General features: G+C 41.6%; 1 protein-coding gene and 1 long non-coding RNA gene across 2 annotated transcripts in view; one reads left to right on the top strand and one right to left on the bottom strand.

The window, feature by feature from the left end:
* The window catches only part of mmp24 (matrix metallopeptidase 24), an 82,422-nt gene extending 71,319 nt beyond the window's left edge, over positions 1 to 11,103 (top strand). The window contains exon 10 of the mRNA XM_085275327.1: positions 140 to 11,103. Within this exon, the coding sequence (XP_085131453.1) occupies positions 140 to 504 (365 nt within the window). The 3' untranslated portion in view covers positions 505 to 11,103. The remainder of the gene's footprint in view (positions 1 to 139) is intronic.
* Positions 11,104 to 14,191: 3,088 nt separating this feature from the next.
* LOC146575115 (uncharacterized) lies at positions 14,192 to 19,339 on the bottom strand. The gene is made up of 3 exons (XR_014892533.1): positions 18,957 to 19,339; positions 14,747 to 14,871; positions 14,192 to 14,520 (listed from the first exon to the last, which is right to left on the bottom strand). It is a non-coding gene; the product is annotated as an uncharacterized LOC146575115 (long non-coding RNA).
* Between the last annotated feature and the right edge of the window lie 1,459 nt (positions 19,340 to 20,798).

The following is a 20,798-nucleotide window of genomic DNA, read 5'->3' as shown; positions in this document are numbered from 1 at the left end:
GCTTAATTTGCTGTACTTTCAGTGTCTTCTGTTTATTTTTGCTTCAGTAAAAAAAAGTTCACCTGACTGATTCCTCTGCTCTGGTCTTTCATTGATATCACTCTCCCATCCTCCTGCCCCTGCATCTTCCCATCCTCAGACTACACCTACTTCTACAAGGGGAAGGAGTACTGGAAATTCGATAACCAGAAGCTGACTGTGGAGCCTGGATATCCAAAGTCCATCCTGCGTGACTGGATGGGCTGCGACCAGTCCGACATGGAGCGCTCCGGCAACAACGGTAACCCTGGGGAACGCCAGCTGCCCCCGGATGATGTCGGCATCATTGTGACCATCAACGACGTCCCCCCGACAGTCAATGCCATCGCCGTGGTGATCCCTTGCATTCTGTCGCTGTGCATCCTGGTGCTCGTGTACACGATCTTTCAGTTTAAAAACAAAGGAGTGCAGCAAAACACCATGACACAGCACTACTATAAATACCCTGTTCAGGAGTGGGTATGACAGCCAACTTGATTCAGAATAGGTCAAAGGTCGTGGATTGAAGGACGGTCGAGCTGTAGTCATGCGTTAGCTAGCTAATGTAGGCTAATGGCCAAAAATGCTAGCAAAGGACAAAACGCTAACGATTGCTTAAAGATGTAGGCTCACTCAAAATGTCTTTTTGGGAGTGGATTCAGATTTCTGGCTCAGAGTGGGAGAGATTTGTTTCTTATAGCACATCCAGAACGATCTAAAAGACTTCAAAATGCATCTTTCTGGTTGTGCTTTCACTTAAAATGGGATCGTATGAACTTTGAAACCTTCTTCTGCGACGTACAACACACCGCTCTCCTGCTCAGTGAAAATTTAAAAAGAGTGGAGAAAGAAAGATGCTCCTCTAAGCCAGATATCACCTCCAAGCTTGTTTTAACAACTTGTATATGTGAACTGCTACAAGTCAGATGAAATTTAAAGAAAAAAAGAGAAACAGTTTCAAATATCAAACTTGAAAATAGAATATAGGTAGAAAGGCCATAACAAAAAAACCAAGGATCTCTCCGTGGATCACTGATGTTTGTTTGATTTGCGTTCAGCTGTTCTGAGATGTTAAACTGTCAAAGAGGATCTTTTTCTCTCTTTTTTCATCATTCACAAAAAACATCACTATTGTCTTGGTCCATCTAAAATCAAAAAGCAAATGCACTGGTTTACACTGCCTGTTTACACTGGTTGGTTTCTGCAGGCGTAGAATAGCAAGTCATCGGCGTATAGACGTGGAAAAGCTCTACAGCTTAGCAAAATGCTAACACTAAACTTCTTAAACATCCTCTCAGATTTAAGGAGCTCTATAAATCCATGAAACGCCTCATGAGACATTTTTTAATGATTGTAGAAAATATCATTCATGAAGCACCATGAACCAGGAAAAAGGATTCATGCCCTCGCTGTGCTTTTTACTTGAATCTTGTTTCCTTTCATGGCATGTAGCAGTGGTGCTAACCACAACAGAAAGTTCAGAGTTCCTTTAAAACCATTTCTTTGACTTAACTTTTTTACCAGCAGGAGATTTTCTTTCTGTCCCTTTTTATATGTTATAAAATATATCGGACTGTTGTTACTGGACACGCAGAGAAAAGCTACTCGTGTTTATGCAGCTACAAACATATCACTGGGTAAATTGTAAGGGTTTATTTTTGAGGAATGAACTTTAAAGTAACCTCATGTCTGATTGGCTCTTCCTCCTCTGAACATACATGTGATTAATAATGATTTCAGAGCTTCTCTTAAATGTTACATAATAGTCAGTATTTATTCTCACCTTTGACTTTGTGTTTTACTACAGCACCCACATCAAACTTATTTTAGTTGTGACCCAATCAGAGTGAAAATAAGACGGCAGCCTCTTTGTAACTAGAAAAAATTTGTGAATGTTTACCGGTGTGGTGACCGATTACTTACGACTGCACGGGTCACCTGGTGAGGGATACTTAGGCTACGTTCACACTGCAGGTCTTAATGCTCAATTCAGATTTTTTGATCAAATCCGATTTTTTTGTCTGCTCGTTCACACTACAAATAAAATGATGTCACACACAACGCGCTCTGTTCAGACCCAGAGCAAACAATATTGTTTGACTGATGGCCCTTAATATAAAGACTTCGGACTTTACGTTTCCCAATTTTTGCTTTAAGTTATTTTGTTATTCACATAATAATGTAAATAACCTAATAATGATCCTTGTTGCTGTTTTAGAGGAGCGGTGCTTCAAAGGATAGCTGCAGATTTCTGTCAGAATCTGCAGATTATACAGTACAAATAAAATGTTCACGTTTCTCCAACGTTGTCTTGTCACTAACATCTACGCTGGATGTCCAGGAAGCGTTCACGATGTCTTCTCCGGCGCTGATAATTGGCGTCTGTCTTGTGTCGGTGACGTAAAAGACGGATTTAATGCGACGTGACCATCAAACAGCAGTCGCTTTCTGAAACATCGGATAGGTATCGGATTCAGCACCACATACGAAAGTGACCCAGATCGGATTTGAAAATATCGGATTTGTGCCGTTCACACTGTCATACCATGATCGGATATGGGTCGCAGAGGGTCAAAAAAGTCGGATTTGATGCGCTTTCGCCTGCAGTGTGAACGTAGCCTTAGTATCCTCGTCAGTTCAACATAAGGAGAGACTGAGCATGAGCATTTCTGCAGGATGCGGTTAAACCAGATGCAACCTTCAGTCTATTAACACGATGGAAAAATGATTTGGTGGAAACTTTACCAAATTCGCAGAGATGTTTCTTCCAAAGCATATTTTCAGTTTTCTATAAATGTCATTAATGAAAGACTAATTACAGTGAAGAAAGGGAGGAAACACAAAGTTAAAGGAGAGGTTTGACTGCAGGGAGCTGGAGAGCGTGGGTCTGCATTAGTATGCCGGCTGCGGTGCCGCGACATTGACCAAGCTTAATGAAGTACTTCTGTTCACAAAGCTCTAATAGGGGCTACATGCCCTTCGCATCCCTCGCTTTAATCCGACTGTCTTTTCTCGCTGTCCTGCTGTAATTCTCCTCATCCGTCCGGCCTCTCGTCTCTTTGTCCTTCTAATCGTTTCCCCCTCGACCTCCTGAATCCATCAGGGCTCCTCTCCTGTCTTTTTTTTTTAGGATTTAAATCCATCTGTACGAAGGCCTCTGTCACGTCCAGTGAGCACCACTAACTCGATAAATTTGATTTGACAAGCGATTTCACCGTGGAGGCTACAGTGTGGTGTGAAAAAGTGCCAATATTCCTCTTCGTCTTTAGCTCTGACTTGGCAGGTTTTATGGTTTTAAACATCTTTACGTGTTAGCTTTGTGCAAATATGCTCAGTCAACTCACAATATGAAGTTATATGGATGCATTTAAAGTGGGAAGTTATACGATATGTGTTTGGGTACATTAAGGTTTGTTAGGACAGACTGAAATCTACATCCAATCTGTTTCCATTTTAATCCTTTGAAATGAAAAATTTTAGGGCGTAAGTTTGGACGTTTCTAACAGCTGCCGAGCGGGACGCCAACATAAAGATGTCTGTGCTGTTTGATGAAAAGTTTTATCCATCTGGCCTCGCAAAGGCAGCGATGTACCCTCAAAGAAGCAGATTTGAGTGCTGTTATGTAACACTCCAGCAGCGCTGCGGTGCTAACTATAAAGGCTGCTTTATTTAAACACACAAGCTGCTCATTTAAATGCCATTAACCCTCCTAACATGACTCATAATGGGTCGCGCGGAGGCCATTCTGCTCCCCAAAGGGGCTTTGGAGTCCCCCGTCCGTGACCTCGCACCTCCAGCTAAAAAACACCGCTGGGACATCCCGACTGAGTCACTGTTTATCCAGACGCAGCTGAACATTTATACAGGCCTGCTTTAAGCCCAGGCAAACACAATGTCCCTGTTTTATCTTGTTCCTAAAACACTTAATGATGTGATTCCTGCACAAGTAGGTGCAACAAACCTACTCGAGACCCCAAACATTTAAAAAGCTTTCCCTCTCTCTACCCTGCCTTCGTCGGCTCATCCACAAAGCTCTCTGTCCTGCAGTAATTGAATGTGTTCGCGGCGTATATCCTTGCAATTACTCGCTGCTGTCGAGAGCAATTCAGCACACGCAGCATTCAGCACAAATCGATGGCGTTCAATACCCCGCAGCACTATTTCGACTAGGTTGGAAAAGTGCATATCTGTTCCTTGAAGGTGTCCAATAAATGCAGAACAAGACATTCTGCTGCTTTTTTACCTTTAAGCCTGTTTACAGCATGCAGAAAAAGTCTGCTGGGAGGGTCGTGTAGCTAACGGAAACACGAACGTCTATCCAAAGAAAATTGCCTCCAGGACCAAACGCGTCTTTTCTCTTTGTGCTTTCTCAGCTCGATGGTTTGAACAGAGCTCCTCGGCGGGTGAAATTTAAAAAGAGGAAAATTGAAAAGCTGCGCTCTGAAAAGTAATGAGAACGACGGGGTCACGTGTGCTGTCATCAGTAGGTTGGGTGTTATCGGAGATTTCCATGTACAAATGCTGCAAAAGCAAACACGGCGGCTCCACTAAGAGTTAGAAACGATCACCGTTCTCACAGGCGTACAAGAAACTTTAAGGTTCAGAACGTGAACCAACTTCAGCGGCTGTGCACCGACAGTTTGACTGCTTTTCTGTTGGGATATCACGAAGTACCGCAGTCGTGCAGAGGACAAACAGCTGGCTGTACAATGAACAGAAGGTTAACTTCGATACTTATTGATATTTGGTCAGATGACTTTATTTGTCAGTTCTTGATGACCAAAAAGGTGACTTACTGTTTTTCATGGTGCACTTCTGTGTAAAAAGAAAGCAAAGTTTCTGATGGCTGCCCGGGTTTGACTCGTGCAGACGTTTATGCTCCTCGCTGTGACCTCAGTAAACACTTTGTTGTTGACTCTGTGGTCACTCGTCTCACGTCTGAGTGATTAAAACACGTTATGGTCATTATATGGGTCACGTTGTTAGTCAATAACATGCAGTCAGATCCTCCTCTTGTTGGTCAAAACGTCTTGATAGCAACGAGGAAAATGCTCAGCTTGAGGCTTTTTCAGCAGGTCAGTGTTTAATACTGTTGTCACACTGAAATCTTAATTTTAAAAACGGAGCTTAAAGACATGCTGCACATGAACAGAGCTGATGAACTGTAAACTGCTTCGACGGGTATATTAGCTGGTTGCCTTCCTGACTTTTCTGGAGGAAACGTGGGGCAGATGTCGTGTGATCCTCGAGCTTGTTAAGCTGGTAGTTGGCTGTTTGTTGTGGTTTGTAAATAGCGTAGCTCCAGGCTCGGCGCTGTCATAGCTGCTCTGAGAGACGAGGAGGAGATAGAGAGTTGTAGTGTTCTTGCAGTGTCTTCACCTTGAGGGAGTAAACATTTCATGCCGCTAACACTAACGAGGGGTTCCCACCCCGCTTCAGCGCACACGCGTGTAATAATAACGGTCTCCTACGTCATTCTTCTCGCTCTCGGTGCTGATCCGCAGTCTCAGAGTGCTGTTATTTAGCTCGCACACAGCATTATTACTAATGTCAGTGTTGTTGTCATGTACTTACTGTATGTATGACGGTAGCAGGCAGATTAAAAATCTCTTTACATCTTCTTACATGTCGCAGGCCGCCGAGTCGCTGCACTGATGCAGTTGGGGATTAAGTGCCTTGCTCCAGGGCACTTCAGCAGTATTTGTTCATGTTGAGAGAAACACTTTTCATGCAGTTCTTGGTGCTGGTTTTTCAGCACTTTTCGGGTTAAAGCTGCCAGCTTTACGGTGGGTCGCTTGACTCGTATTTCTTTTTCAGGCTCCTGTGAAGGTTGACATGAGTGACTGAGGGCTGGTTTCACAAAGACAGACTTGTAGTCTGCTTACCTTTAACGTCAGGCTCAATTAGACCTCTGAATGCTGCCTCTCAGTCGGACTAATCAGATGTGAAAGGCTGAAAACTTTTAAATAAATAATAAATATTCTAATGTAATATTATGAGGTCAGTGAACGTGTCCATTTGAAATAAAGTCATACTGACACTAGCTAGTTTAATTTGCTAAAATTTGTAATTTAAAAATTCCTAAAATTAGATTTGTATTTAACTATTAGAGTTAATGTTCTGATCCTAAGAACAATGTTTTAGATTTTAAAGTCTAAGTGAAATATTTGGTTTAGTTAAATCTGCTTATTGTAATTATCTGGTGTCATTCCAGTTTAATTTTACACTCATGTTTATGGCTGTACTGTATTTACAGCTTTGTCTCAAAAGGTAAACTATGCATTAATGCAACGATACTTTTTATCTAAAAGTTACCTATGACTGTGATTTTACTTTTTCAACCACAATAAGATGAAATTTGCATCAGGCTTATATATACTTCTACAGTATAATCTCAGATTTAGCTTTCAGATTACTACAGAGTGATAGTCTCAGTAACTCAGATATTGTACTTTTTTAAATTTTCTGACAGGTATAAGGAGGTTAATTTGGATTTAATTAAAACTGGATCAACAGCTAACCTTAACTAGCTGAACAGTGAAATTTAAACGTTTGTAGATCTCATAGATTATTTTTTATTTTTATTTAAAAATACAGATTTTACGCTTTAACCATAAAAAAAGAAAATCTAACTAAAATCTCTTTGTAAAACCAGACCTTGTGTTCATTCATCCTCATCAGGTTGGAATAGTTGTACAAAACAAATTTTTATGGAGGTTTTTTCTCAGTTAAGCAGCAAGTTCAGCTTTTCGAGTGGCCTGCAGTACTTCAAGAGAGGATTCAGTTTTCACACAGGAGGGGTGGTGAGCTGGTAAATTTTCCATCGTATTTTACATGATTTAAAAATAAAGATATTTTTAAATCATGCACTCTTTACTAAAGTTTCACCACCACCTCTACTTTAATCCTCTGGGAGAAAAGTCTTTGTATATATTTACTGAGATTTACAGAAGAATAGCTGTTTACAGTGTTCTCAGCAGATGTCTGTTTGTGCAACGTGAAGAAGGATACAGGAAGAAAACATGCTGTTGTGATCAGATTATTCATATTAGTTATGGGACATGCATAGAGACAAGATATATGTACATGAGATTTTTAAAGTATGTGAAGGACACTGTCTGTCCACAGCTCTTTCAGTTTGAAACGTATTTATTCAGCTCAGTTCTGTGTTTGTCACAGAGGGCGAAAGGTCCTCTTTTATGGATATGCAGACCTGGGATAAACTGTCTTTGAATTGTGTCTCATTTCTGCTGCCGTTGTTGGATTTGTCAACTTTGGCACCTGGTTTCTCTTCTTTCCACATTCCTACTCTCATGACTGTCTGTGTGTCAGCTTCAGTTTAACAAAAGGAGAAACTTGGTCGCCAGGAATGAAAAAAGATCAAAGAAGTGAACAGAAGTCTGTGTCATGTTGTCCCAGGTCTGCGGACGATGTTCTGGTGGCTTCGGACAACAGTGAGTTGCCTTTAAAGGTAGACTTAGTTATCTGACACCGCCACTCCTGATCTGGGTGACACTCAGAGATGGTCGTTCAGAAGAAACGGCAGCAACGAGACGCTGCAAAGCAACATCTTTGATTTTTTAAAACGTTTCTGAGAAATGCAGCTATCGTGGATGTAGTAACACTTTATTTTACAGGTCCAACGGTTTCCTAACATTCCCTGAAATTAAATATAATCTGAAGATTTCAGTGCTGTACATATCAAAACACTGATACACTGTCTAACAACAAATCTATAATAATCTTCATATACAATACATAATAAGTATATCATTGCCTACTTATACCTCAAATAAAATCCAGGTCCGTATGCAGTATGTGTTGAGCATCAGTGTAAAAGTGGTCAAAGATTTAGACCAGGAAAAGCAACTGGTTAGAAAATCTGCCCACTTAATGGCTTAAAAGTAAATAATGAAACCTTAAAATTAATTTTAAAATAAACAGGGAAGTAATAAACTGATGCTGATGTAACAACATATTGAGACCTCCCTGTAGGCCGGTACACCACAGCCAGTGTTCGATGGTGGCGTCTGTGTCGAGTGTCAGCACACTGGCTGAAGTCATGCGCAGGTTTTTATTGCATGTTTGTTGAGTTTAGATCCTAAAAAATCTAAAAGCAACTGCAAAGAGTTTGGGTTCCTTTTGTGGAACAGATGATCTTACATTAAACACTGCCTCGATCCAGCTGTAGTTGTGATTTGGTGCTATATAGATGAAACTGAAAATTATTATGAGCTCTCCAAAAGTGGATCCCAGTGGGAGTGGGTGTAAAGAAAATCGAACCAGGCCAAGAATAGATCCTTGAGGGACACCACAGGTGACGGAGAACTCACCAAGGCTCACGGCTTCTTCAAATCAACGTCACAATATATTACAAAAATAATATTAATATATAACTTGAGCTAGAAGATGCTAAAGTCAGCAGGGGCCTTGCATATACTGATTGCACGAGGCTTTCACCTGCTCATTGACCTGTTTAAGTAACAAATCCACAGAGGAGGCAAAAACATAAGAAACACAGTAAATCGGTGTGTTTTTGCACCGAGCACACAAAGCTGTGCAAATATGCGACAGTTCAGGGACTCCAGACACACGGGGAGCAAAAGGCTCCTGAATTCACCAAACGCTCAGCAGATTTCAAACCCAAGTGCTGCAGCACCTCACACAAATCCCATTATAGGCCCAATTATTATAATGACCTCTACATGTTATCCATGCAGCAGTGCTTTAACTTAAATTCTACATTTGAGAAATTGAATAACAGGGAAGGCGGTTGGAAATTACGCAAACAATGCTATGCACAATATTTTCAATACATTATAAAAATATGGTTCCAAAGAATATCCATTTATTATCCGTACAGTGTGCAGCAGCTAAGGTGAGAGAACTGGCAAAGATGGCGATAGATAAAAGATTTTTTTTAAAAGATTTTTGGGGCAAAAATCATGAAACTTTTTGATTATTTTAGTTGACTTTGTCCCAACGACCATTAAAGTGATGTCAGATGTGTTTCAGCATGACTGGCTCCCAGAATAGCTTTGGTTTGGTCCACATGCCGAATCCTACAGAGTCCACGGCAACAAAACAAATATGAGGAGCTGTAATAATATAGAAATGTACTCGGGTTTAAATCGATCTTTGTGTTTCCGATCAATAACACGTTAGCTGCTCTTTCTCCTGGAAATCAATCACAAGCTTAACAGCTAATGAGCTCCACTGTAATCCTCTCTGTGCTCCATCCTGACCAGCAGGAGAAGCCGAGGCTCCGATGAAGCTCTGAGTGAAGATGATGGATGGACGCAGTAACCACAGACAGCCTCCAGTTCCTGATTACAGGTTTACATCTACAAAGTCCTGTTTCATGACACGAGCAGAGGTTTAAAAACGTCATGGTTTATAACCTCAACCTGAAACTTTTTGATTATAAAATCTCATTTGTCAAGTTAATAAATAATAATGAGTTTAGATATCTGAAAAAAGATCGTCTTTATCCAAATATATATATTTATCTCACAATCTTTAATTACTTTGAGCAAACAGGTTTACATTGTAGCTTATTTTACATTGTTTATAATGTCAAAAATCAGCAGTTCTGTAAGACACTAAATGCTGCTTAGAAAGCAGCTGCAGTGAAAATACCTCAGAAAGGACCTCAAATATTTTTTATTTCTTTTATTCAATCAGATAATCCCATCGAGGCTCAGCGCACATTTACAAGAGCAGTTTCAGACAGTATAACAAAAAAGTTTGTATAATTAAATTCATATAAAAGGAAAATAATTAGCTGAAAATTACTCTTATTGATGGTGTCAAATGCGAAAATTAATTATAGATAAATATAAATCATATTTTTTAGTGCTGCTAACTTACAGGAAGTAGGAAATATTTATTTTGCTGGATTTCATATACATACGTTTATTCAAGTCAAATGTTTTTCATTCAGTGCGGCGCCTACAGCGTCGGATACGCCGCAGCTGATTAAGTCAAACCACTGAAATAGTTCAAAACAACCAGATAAATAAAAATAGGATGAAGTCACAATAACACGACGATGAAATGATGTTTGTTAGTTATGCTCACCTGATCTGTTCAAAAGAAAATGTTACAGAAACTATGAAATCTTTATTTTATGTGAAATATCTATTTAAATCGTTTCCATTGCAGATTCTTTTATATTTCTACTTTGAATGTTTCAGTGTTTGATTGACTCAGAATGAGCTGAACACACTTTATGTTGTGATTGAGACACAAATCTGAGTCGTATGAAGCTGTGGAGCCTGTAAAATCCAAAACAACACGTTTTACTGCATCCAGAACCGTTTTTATCACGACGAATGCAAAAACCTGCTTTCTTAAATTCCACCGACACAAACGCGTCGCTGAGGTCTGGGAGTGGCGTCACGTGGCTGAGTCTTCCTTTAACTTGCCTGTTGTTGCCTTTAGTTTCTAACGTTGTCTAAAAAATGTAGGAGAATAAAAACATATCAAAGGTAGTCTGGCAGACTTTTTGAAGATATACTGATGTTCTCTGGATAGTTTCACTACTACTATTACTTCTAGGGAGATTTTATCAGAAATAGCTTTAAGAGAGATTCGCTTCAGTTTGTTTTTCTTATAGAGAAAAAGACGTTTTCTGTAAATACAGTTTGGTTTTTCTTTGGATTTTTGGGTTTTTATGACTAAATGGGTTGATTATAAAATTAAAATGAAAAAAATCGGACCTTGGCTTCACTTCTTTACAAGCGAACTAAAGCACAGTTTGGTTTCTCTCGTGTTCCAGTCGGACATCCTGTAAATAGAACCTTTTCTATCTTTATTTCTCTCTTATTTAAGATGAACCTCATCATCCTTTGCACACGACGTTGTACCATTTTTATGACGATGCTTATGTCTGATAGGCATGTTTACGTTAATGACTCGAGAAAATTATAATTGCGGTTTTCTTATTTAAACACTTGACTGGAACAGAGATGTTTGTTGTTGTTTTTTCTATGTTTGCTTTGGTTTTATTGTCCACGCTGGTCATATACCAATAACACCTGTTCTGTTAACAATGAACTGTCAATAAAAGTGAAAACTTCATCGTCTAAGACGCGTCTTTTACTTTTTTGCAGATCAATAACTCGTCATGAGTCATGGATTACATCTCTGATGGGCCCAGAGTTACATTTGAAACCCATGAACCCTGCTTCTGCTTGAGGTCACTTCCTGTTAAAAGGGAGTTCTTCCTCCCAGCTGTCACCATTGGGGATTGTGTGATTGTTGGGCTTGTCTCTCTGTTGTGAGCTTTTTGCTCTATAAAGCACATTATGAAGATAATGTTTGTCTGAGTTGAACTGAAATGAGCTGATTGGTGGACGCCCGAGTTTCCCGTGAACATGGTAACACTTCTGACTGACTTCTGTGTCGCTGCCCCGCAGGCTGTTTGAGGGCATCATTTAATTTTTTCCTGCTGTGCTCCTTTTCCTTCTGTATATCAGGAACGTCGTTAATCTAACTTTTGATCTTTCTGTGTTCGCTTTAATGCCGTTTCCCTGCTTCATCACGACTGTGTCAGACAGCTGCTGCATAACAGACATATTTTTATTGATCTAAAAAGGAAAACAAGCCTTTTCCCTGTGTTTTCTGTACATGCATTAATCTGCACATTTCATTTTTTTTTAATAGTCCTGATCGGGGATGAATTTTTCGCAGGTTCGTTAACTGCTCCGGAGCATCTGCAACACGAGCAGGAAAAATCTAACAGATGTGCATCATAAATCTGCCTTGTGGTATTTTGCAGAAATGCCCCTTTAGGGACACGTATGCTGCTCTTCTGATGAAATGCAATATGTTCAGCCACCTGCCCAGTAATGTGACGGAGCAGACGAGCTCAGACACTGATGCCTTCCAACTCCGTTTTAATTTCATGGAGATTTAATGTGTCATTTGGAGAAAATTTGACTTCTTTTATTACGTCCAAATGGATCATTGGGTCGTTCATATGCTTTTGACTTCATACGCTTTATGGCTGAAACTGTAATTGCTCGAAATGGGTCAGTGCATCACCATTTAGCAAGTTAAGGGTTCCCCTCGGAGGTTTTTGAGGAGTCGACCTGCTAACGTCTCACAAGGACACGCGTCCACACTCTGCTATGGAAAGACTTACGCTCTGTCCTCCTGCCTCACTGAACAGCTGCTATTTTTCTCATCTTGAAGGTCAAATGAAAAGATGTTTCTTTAATTGTAAACTTAACTGAACCCACCAGGAGAACGTGAAGAAGCAACATCCATGATGTTCTGTCTAAAACAGATCCCCAAAGTTAAAACAGCACCAGGATTCTCTGGTGTAATGCCATTTTGGACCACAAGAGGAAGTAGTGAGTAAGTCTGCCCAACATGAGCGTTATCAAAGTTATTGTTAGCTTATATTTGTGCAAAATTCACATTTCTGTTATTTGTACCAGAACCGTGACACGTGAAAAGGGCGTCTTCCTGTCGTAATGTCTGTGATGTAGACACACAGAAGCACGCGTTGCTACGTTATTGATCTGATTTCTCATAGTTCAGCAGAGGAAACCAAAAAAGTGCATTCTGGGTAAACTTTAAAAGTTCTACCACCATGTGAGACACTGTAGGCGGCTGCTCAGGACGAGTTAAAGCGCATGAAAGGACATTTTAATACCAGGCTTATCTTCTAGTCCTGATTCCTGCTTTCTGACACAGACTGGACCCATCAGCTGGGTGGGTTATAAAGCCTGTAAACCCCGTACAGGGTTAGGAAGGAGGAATCGATCCATAGCACAGAGTTTACAGGCACTGAGTCACTGCTGGAGCCTCAAGTGGTCACAGGAGGAACTACAGTTTAAGTTTGTTCATTCGTTTCCTTTTCTTCCTCCCTTCCATTACCTTCTCTAATGTCTTTCCTTCATCCTTTCTTTCCTCCTTTCCTTCCATACTTCTTTATTTCCATCACTGATTCTTAATTCCTTGCTTCCTTTCCTTTTTCATTTGTTCCTTTCCATTTGTTGTTCCCTTTTCAACTTCTTCATCCTCATACCCTTTCCTTTTCATATTTCCTTCCTTTCTACTTCTGTCATTCTTCCTTCTGCTTCCTTTTCCCCTCTTTTCTTCCTTATTGTTTCCTTCTTTATTTCCTTTACTATTTCAGTCGAGCTGTAATATCTGATATAATAACCAAACTGAGGCTCATGTTGTCTCCGGCTGGGACGTCATCCGTCTTGTTTCCTGTAAAATTCCCCGTCTGTTCACACCAGTCGGGGCTTTTGTGACGTTCTCCGAACGACTTTGTTGAAAAAAAGGAAAAAGGAGCCACTTGTGTTAGAACCCGAGCTCATATTCATTAAACTTAAATCATTCGGCGCCCCGTCCTCTCAAGCACAGATGATTTATAACCACCTGAAGACTTTCTCATAATTATGAGACAGTAAGTGTCAGATATGCAGCATTAATCTTATCACAGACTTGAATAATGATGTTCCTGATGAATCCATCACGTCTTCAACTGAAACGTCTTTAGGTCTGCTGATTAATGTCGTTCCTGCTGAACTCTGAACACGCTGCAGTGTGTTTGCATTTTTACAGCTCTGAGTGAAACAAATTAGACCCAAAGGTCTCCTTTTCTTTGTTCCCTTCTTTTCTTCCTTCTTTACTTCCTTTCATATTTGCTCCCTTCTTTGATTTTCCCTTTCCTCCTTCACTCCTTAATTCATTTGCCCTTTCTGGTCTCATTCCTTACTTCTCCTTTGCTATCCTTATTTCATCCTTCTTTCCTTCCTTTGTTCCTACCTGCTTCTTTGTTCCCTTTCCTTCTTAGTCTTCTTCTTCCCGTTTCATTCCTTCCTTAGGTACTCTCATTTCCTTTCCTTTCTTCCTTCCTTTCCTCTCTTTCTGTCATCCGTTTTCCCTTCCTTCCTGCCTCTTCCCTAACCCCCTTTCTTCTTTCGTTTTCTTCCTTCCTTTCCTTCCGTTGTCAGCTTTCTTCCTTTTTTTGCCTCCTTCTCCTTTCCTTACTTCCTTCCCTTTCCCAATCTCCTTCTTTCCTTCCTTTCCCTCTTCCATCCTCCTTTCCTTTCCTTTCTAGTCTAATTCTTTTTGAACATCAACAGCTGAAGTGAGCAACCTTAGTTCAGCTCTCGCGTCTCTCTGACCCACAGAGCATGACGAGCAACACTTCTTTACTTTTGTTCAGTCTTTATTGGCATGACCAGAAATCCAAGCATCTCCCACACAGTCCACGACTCTTGTGACCCATCGTTTGAAATCCTTTTCCATCCCTTCCTCTTATCATTAGTCTTGTTTTCGAGTTGAAGGAAAGTGAAGTCCGGTGCATTTGTTGTTGTAGCAGCACAGACGCAGACAGATCCTCCAGTGTGCGTCTGTTTCATCACGAGCCCAACACACGGGGACCAGTTCAGTACCAGTTAGTGCACGAGATCATGAAACACATGCTGTCCACCCTCCTGTTTCCCATCCTGCACTGGGGCAGCTCTCCTGGCACCTCTGTGGAAGAGAAACACGTTTCAAAAATGTTGAAATTTGCATGAATTTCAGTGCGCGGTGACATTTTACTCCTGTAAAATGAAAATCTGAGTACGACCTCTTCTGAAAGGAAACAATCTTTTTTATAATTACAGGTCAGCAGTTACTAAAAATACACCAGATTCTTGGCGTGAACGCAGGAGAACAAACACATCGCTGTGCTTCCATCGTGGAGTCGAGCGTTTACCTTCAGGAGTCGCGTCCTCAGTTGTGTCACACTGCTCGTGTTTTTCAGTTTCCTTCTCGGCCTCCTCAGCCTTCCTCTCGTGGCTCTGATCACTTCCCATCTTTGGTCATGAAAAAGAGTCCCGCCTGAGGAAAAACACACAGGTGGAAGCTGAGGTTAAAGGACTTACAGAAGGAAAACACTAAAAAGATCTTTTGGTTTCAGTCAGAGCCGAATGAGAAGACGGAGCAGTGACTACCTGAGAAGTTTTATCATTTAATTGGGGTTAATAAATAGCAAATATGGCAGGTTGAAAGAAACCACAGAGTGAAGAGGGTGAAAAGTCAAAGGCTTGTTACCCACAAACTCTTCTTCTATCTAAACTGAAGAGGCGGTGCAATGTATGCAGTGGAGGGTGAAATGAGACGGGGAGAGGACAGAGATAGAAAGGCCTTGATAGCGAGGAAGAGAGATACAGACGGAGAGGAAGAGGACAGCAGACATCACCGCCACTCCCGGTTATCAGCTCGGACATCCCTAATCCCGTCCAGGACACCAATCCAATCAGACAAACACAATCAGCTCGCCGGACGCAGCTCGAGGGATCATCTTACTCTGCTCAACACGATCGCCGCGAGCTGCCCAGGCTTTCCCGGCCATGTGTAATGCATGCTGGGAAATTACACATAACCAGAAGGGCTTTTCAGCATCGTGTTACCCTGACGATAAAGCACACGAGTGTGTCGGTGCTTCACGAGCTGGAACAGTAAGAAAACACCGCCATCATCAGCTAAGTTCATTAACTGTCTGAACAGAAGCTGTTTGGAGAGTCTGAATAAATCATGCAGTCTCATCCACTCAGATCTGAGAGTTCCTCTGCAGTCCTCCCCTGAAGGCCGAACCAGAGCCAGTTCTGTCTGGTAACAGGAAGCAGCATCTACACCTGCTGCTGATGTCCTGTGGAGCCACAGCAGCGCTGGGATGTTTGTGCCCTGGTTGGTGACCGTTGCTGGAAGCTGCTGGAGGATGGTGCTGTACCAATAACCTCCACCCGCTTGCTTTGGTTGGTGTCACCCAAATAAACTATGGGCAACCGCTGCAACGGCCGGCGGCTGCCAGATGTTTGCAGACCGGTCTGTGTGACCGAGTCCTACCGTTAAGAAGTGCTGATGTTAAATATGATTCATCCTTAGAGAAAAACAACTGAACTAATCGTTCAGCTTCTGATTGGTCGGCCTGCGGCTCCAGACGCTCCAGACTCAGACGCATGAGCACCAGCTCGGGGACAGCTGGGACGTTTCTGGAACAAACGAGAACAAAATGCTGCTGAATATTTTCACACTTTTCATTCAAGGCACAGAGACAAACGGAGTCTCTAACACCGCCGGCGAGCCAGTGGAAGAAACGGCGGCAGTAAAACAAGAAGATATTAACTGCCTCACAAATGTGTAATGACTGTGGCCTTCTGGCCGGACCCCGAGGCAGTAACTTGTGATAATTTTCACATAAATGTGATTATGAGCCTCTCCTTTGGCCCAGATCTAAATCTAACACCAGAGGAGGCTCATCTGCTGGATGAGCGTTAAAGTGGAGCACAAAGAAAGAAAGAGAACAGCTGGATTGTTTTAACAGTAAAAATGCTGATGGCTTCGTTTCAAACACCTTTCATCTGAACCAAGTAGATAAAAAAGAGCTTTACTGGAGATTTGTGTACTTTGGTTTGTTTTGCATATATTAAGAGTTGCTTGCTGCCATCAGGCGCCTCATAAAAGTTCAAAACGTGACTTCAGAAACCAACAGGTGACATCATGGCGGCGACCTCCATCAAAACAGCCATCGACTCCAGTTGGGCCAAGACATTCAGGCCCATTTCTTAAGTGATGGCAGCTCCAAGAAACAGATGTTTTGGGGACATGTTGTTGGTCAGTGAGGAAGCGGCTTCGAAACACAAAGTGGAAAATGCCCAACCTGAGTCTTCATATTAGGACGCCACAAACCAACAGGTGATGGTGCGGCGGCCACGTTCCATTTTTATAGAACTATACCACAAAAAAAGGATCATGATACTTGTTCCTGGATAAATAAAGATATTCATAAATCTGCTGTTTACTGGCTTTATTCACAGAGCTGACCTGACGATTCAAATAATCTGGCAACCCCCAAAGTTCTTCTCATTAATGGGTTAGAAATGAGTCATGTCAGAAAGCAGTCCCGTTAAAATGGAACAAACGAGCACCGAACAAACTCATCACAGCGACGTGTGTTTCATAGCTGAACTTCAGAGTGTCTCGATCAGCATTCAGAGCGGTCGCCTCGCTTCCCTCCTCGACTCTGTGCAGCACGGATCACAGTGGGAGAGAAAGCCGAGCTAAAAATAGCTCCCTCCTCTCAGATATTGTTTTGTTTTGACTTGTGCGCCTCCTTATCTCTGCCGCTGCCCTCTTCAGCTCACGACAAACCGATTCGGCTTTTCCACAGCCCGAGGGCTCCCATCTGAACACAAAACTACATGTGACCCACAGAAAGCAGCTGCTGGCTGCAACAGCATAACGCTGTGGCAGGTACCTCCGATCTGACAACTCCACAGAGACCAACGGTGAATGCAAAATGATTTTAAATGAGCACAAAGAGGCAAGCTGACTGAAAACAGACACAAAACATGCACAAAAATGATCACAATGAGGCACAAAATGACTAAAAACGGACAGAAACCAACATCAAAGACGACAAAGTGACATCTAGGAGACATAAAATGACAAAATGCAGAAAAACCACAAAGATTTTCTGTAAAACAACTTAAAAAAGAAAAAATGACACAAAACAGGTGCAAAAAGACCACAAAGAGACTGAAAATGACTGTGACGAAATGCAAAAAGACTCAATATTTCTGCAAAACAACAAAAAATGAACAAAGTGACAACAAAGAGACCAAAGTTACACAGAAGGCCGTCTCTCTGAATGCTGCTATACTCGAACAAACCACGCTGACTTCAGTTCTCGCTTTTTTTCTGTCAGTAATGAAAGACTTTTGGCACGAATGGGGTCCACCCACTAGGAAATAATTAAGATAAATAATCTCTCAGCAGCAGATTAATTACAGCCTATCTGCATTACTGATTCGATTAAAGCCAGAGTGAGTTTGCCTCAGTTTTATTCTCTCTCTGCTCTGATGAACGGCTGTCACCGATTCAGGACTGTGTGGCGTTAGCTGACAGACGTTAGACGCTGCTTCATGCGTAATAGATCCACGACTTTAATATTTTTACTGTAAATGTGCTGAATGTTTCCAGCTTCTTTATTCGCTGATATACGATACGCAGGTTAAAATCCCACATCAGCCTTTTCTGTAAAAAACAAGACCAGAAATCTCTGATGTCTACTGGAAATACTGCAGCAAAGGTTTATGATTATAAAAGTGCTTAATGTTGTACATGATCAGATTAAATCACACATGCTGGCTTTGGCTCAGACTCGAACTGTCAGCCTGCCAGTTAGTAAGAAAGCAGTCTGTGGGAGGCAGAAACAAATGACTAAGAAAAAACAAAAATGATGACTCAAGAACTGAAAATGAGATGAAAAAGACTTTAAATCAGTATAAAGAGATACAAAAACAACTTAAACTGCATACAAAACAGCCAGAAAGAGCCTCAAAATGACTAAAAATTGGTAGAAATGACGTCAGGGACACAGAACAATTAAAAACTGGTGCAAAATCTGCACAAACAGACACAAACCGAGAACAAAGACACTCAAATGTCTAAAAATAGGCTTGAATGACCACAAATAGACTTAAAATACACGCAAAACAACAAAAACAGACCGATGACTGAAAAGATGCATGAAAACTAAAGGCGCGCGAACTCAAAGACCACGCCCAAGCTGCTGCAGGTTCATGTTTCCCTTCTGCAGGAACACCTGTGCAGATGTGGGCGGAGTCTAAGAGGACAACCCCGGAACCAGAAGTGTGTTTGTTTGTGTCTGTGTAGCTGTGCCTCATCAGACCTCCACGGCCTGCTCCTCATTACAAACACCAAACATGTCCTGACTGTTTAAGCATCGTGTGTCACCCATTATGAGGGGATCACGCGTGTTTCAGGCTTTCTAACTCCGTGTTGGTGACACGTGTGGGTCCGCTCCAGCCTGCAAACATGTTTACATCTGATCGCTTCGCCTGCAGAGAGCACAGGAGCTCCGACAGCCGCTCGGGGAGCACAGATTAATTTTAGCCCACCTAATCGACCCCCACGAAGCCCGCGAGACCCTCCGTCTGTGTCGGCCGCCGGTTCCGATTAGTTTGCGATGTTTCCAGGCAGAGAATCCCGATCGACGTGTCGGCGGAGTGAAGGCTGTGGAGATCCTGATGGAGGAAGAAGGATCACTCCGCGGAAATCTCCAAGCCAACGCGGAAGTGCCGCAATCTGCAATTCCTCTTACGTCCAGCAGAGGCAGCAGCGTGGCAGCCCCATAGACTTCCACAGTAAAAGACAGAAAACGTATTGTTGTGATCAAAGATACAAACAAAGAGGAAAAAAAACAGACCAAGCTGAACACACAAAACACAAACAACAAAGTAAAGAACAAAAGGTTTCTGCAAAATGATCACAAAGAGACCAGAGTGATTGAAAATAGACAAAAAATAGAATTTATGACAAGGACACGCCAACAACAACTGACATCAGACACTGAGTGATCACAGCAGTAAAACTCCAGACGAAAAATGACCACAAATAGCAAACCAGAGACGTGCAAAATGATACAAACAATGAGATGAAAACGGTGAAAAAATAGATGCAAAATAAGTGAAAATAGAAACTTAAAATATCCATAAACAGAGAAAAAGCTCTTTAAGCTCCTCTAACGTCTGCCTGGGCGTGTTTATTCAACCCTTCAGAGGTCCAAAGAGAGACTCTTCTCCAGAGATGGGCAGTAACGATGTAAGGGATTACCATTGCACAAAAGGTAATTAGATTACTGTTACTTTCCCGTAAGCACGCTGCGTTACTAAAACCGTGATTTTTTTTGCAAGAGTTTCTGATGACAGTGACGTAAGCGAGTGCGCCGTTCGTGACAACAGCTGTGTGCAGATCAACAATGGATCACATATCGATTGCGGGAGAGAGTATGAGCGTGCAGCGTTTAAAGCGTGGAAGTACTGACCTTACTTTGAGTTTGATTCCATAAAAAGTGACAAAAACATTAGTGTCCGCTGTGCGTGGGAAGAAAACTTCTTTTTACAGCGAAAAACCCCTAAACTTCCAAGCAAGCACCGAGTAGCTACGACATAATGGGAAACTCACAGAGAAACTCGCGGATTCTTCCACTGACCGCGGCACACCTGCACCAGGGTAAACCTCCGCCTGCCCCACTCCTGCTTTACAGGTGAAAATAGAGCAACAGGACCGCTGAGTCTTTGACTTTATTTATTTTCTGCTGTGTTTTACTTGCATCTATTTGAAAGACTGAGTGTAAACACACAAATATTTTATTTTATGTGCTGGAATGTGCAGAAAATAGGTTTAAATGTTAAACTAATTTCTTCCAGTCAGAGAATGTTGCATATAATTAAATCTTTGCTTGATGCATAAAGTTAAAAGATTAAAACTAATAAAACAAGTTTTAAAAAGAGACTTTTCCATTTGATTACATTTTGTATGATGATTATGCAGAAAATTGGGCTGAAAAATCTATCACTTTATCACCTCTTCAGGTTGTAAATCGTGTTTTTAAAAAGTAACTAAGTAATTAATTACTTTTGAAAATAAGTAATCAGTAAAGTAACGTGATTACTTTTTGGGGGAAGTAATCAGTAATTAGTTACTGATTACTTTTTTCAAGTAACTTGACCAACACTGCTCTTGTCCAAAGATGAGGTGGATCGTTGGCTGTGACAGGTCCTCGGATGTTTTTATATTTCTGTGAGGAAACTTTTGGAAACACTTCACATGAAGATGGAAGTCTAAATGCACTCTGTGCCCGCATCAGGCACACTGGGCGCACCTGCGCAGGTATAAACAGACTTTAACGCTGGGGCGGAGTGATACCTCTTACTTCTCTCTGCCGCTCTTTGTTCCCT

Source organism: Mchenga conophoros, linkage group LG5 (genome assembly GCF_057382185.1).
Source record: "Mchenga conophoros isolate Kocher_MC1m ecotype Shallow Benthic linkage group LG5, M_conophoros_male_GT1.1, whole genome shotgun sequence".
In the NCBI taxonomy this organism is placed as follows: Eukaryota; Metazoa; Chordata; class Actinopteri; order Cichliformes; family Cichlidae; genus Mchenga; species Mchenga conophoros.
Note: the sequence above shows the minus strand (reverse complement) of the source record. Positions and strands in the feature narration are given on the sequence as shown.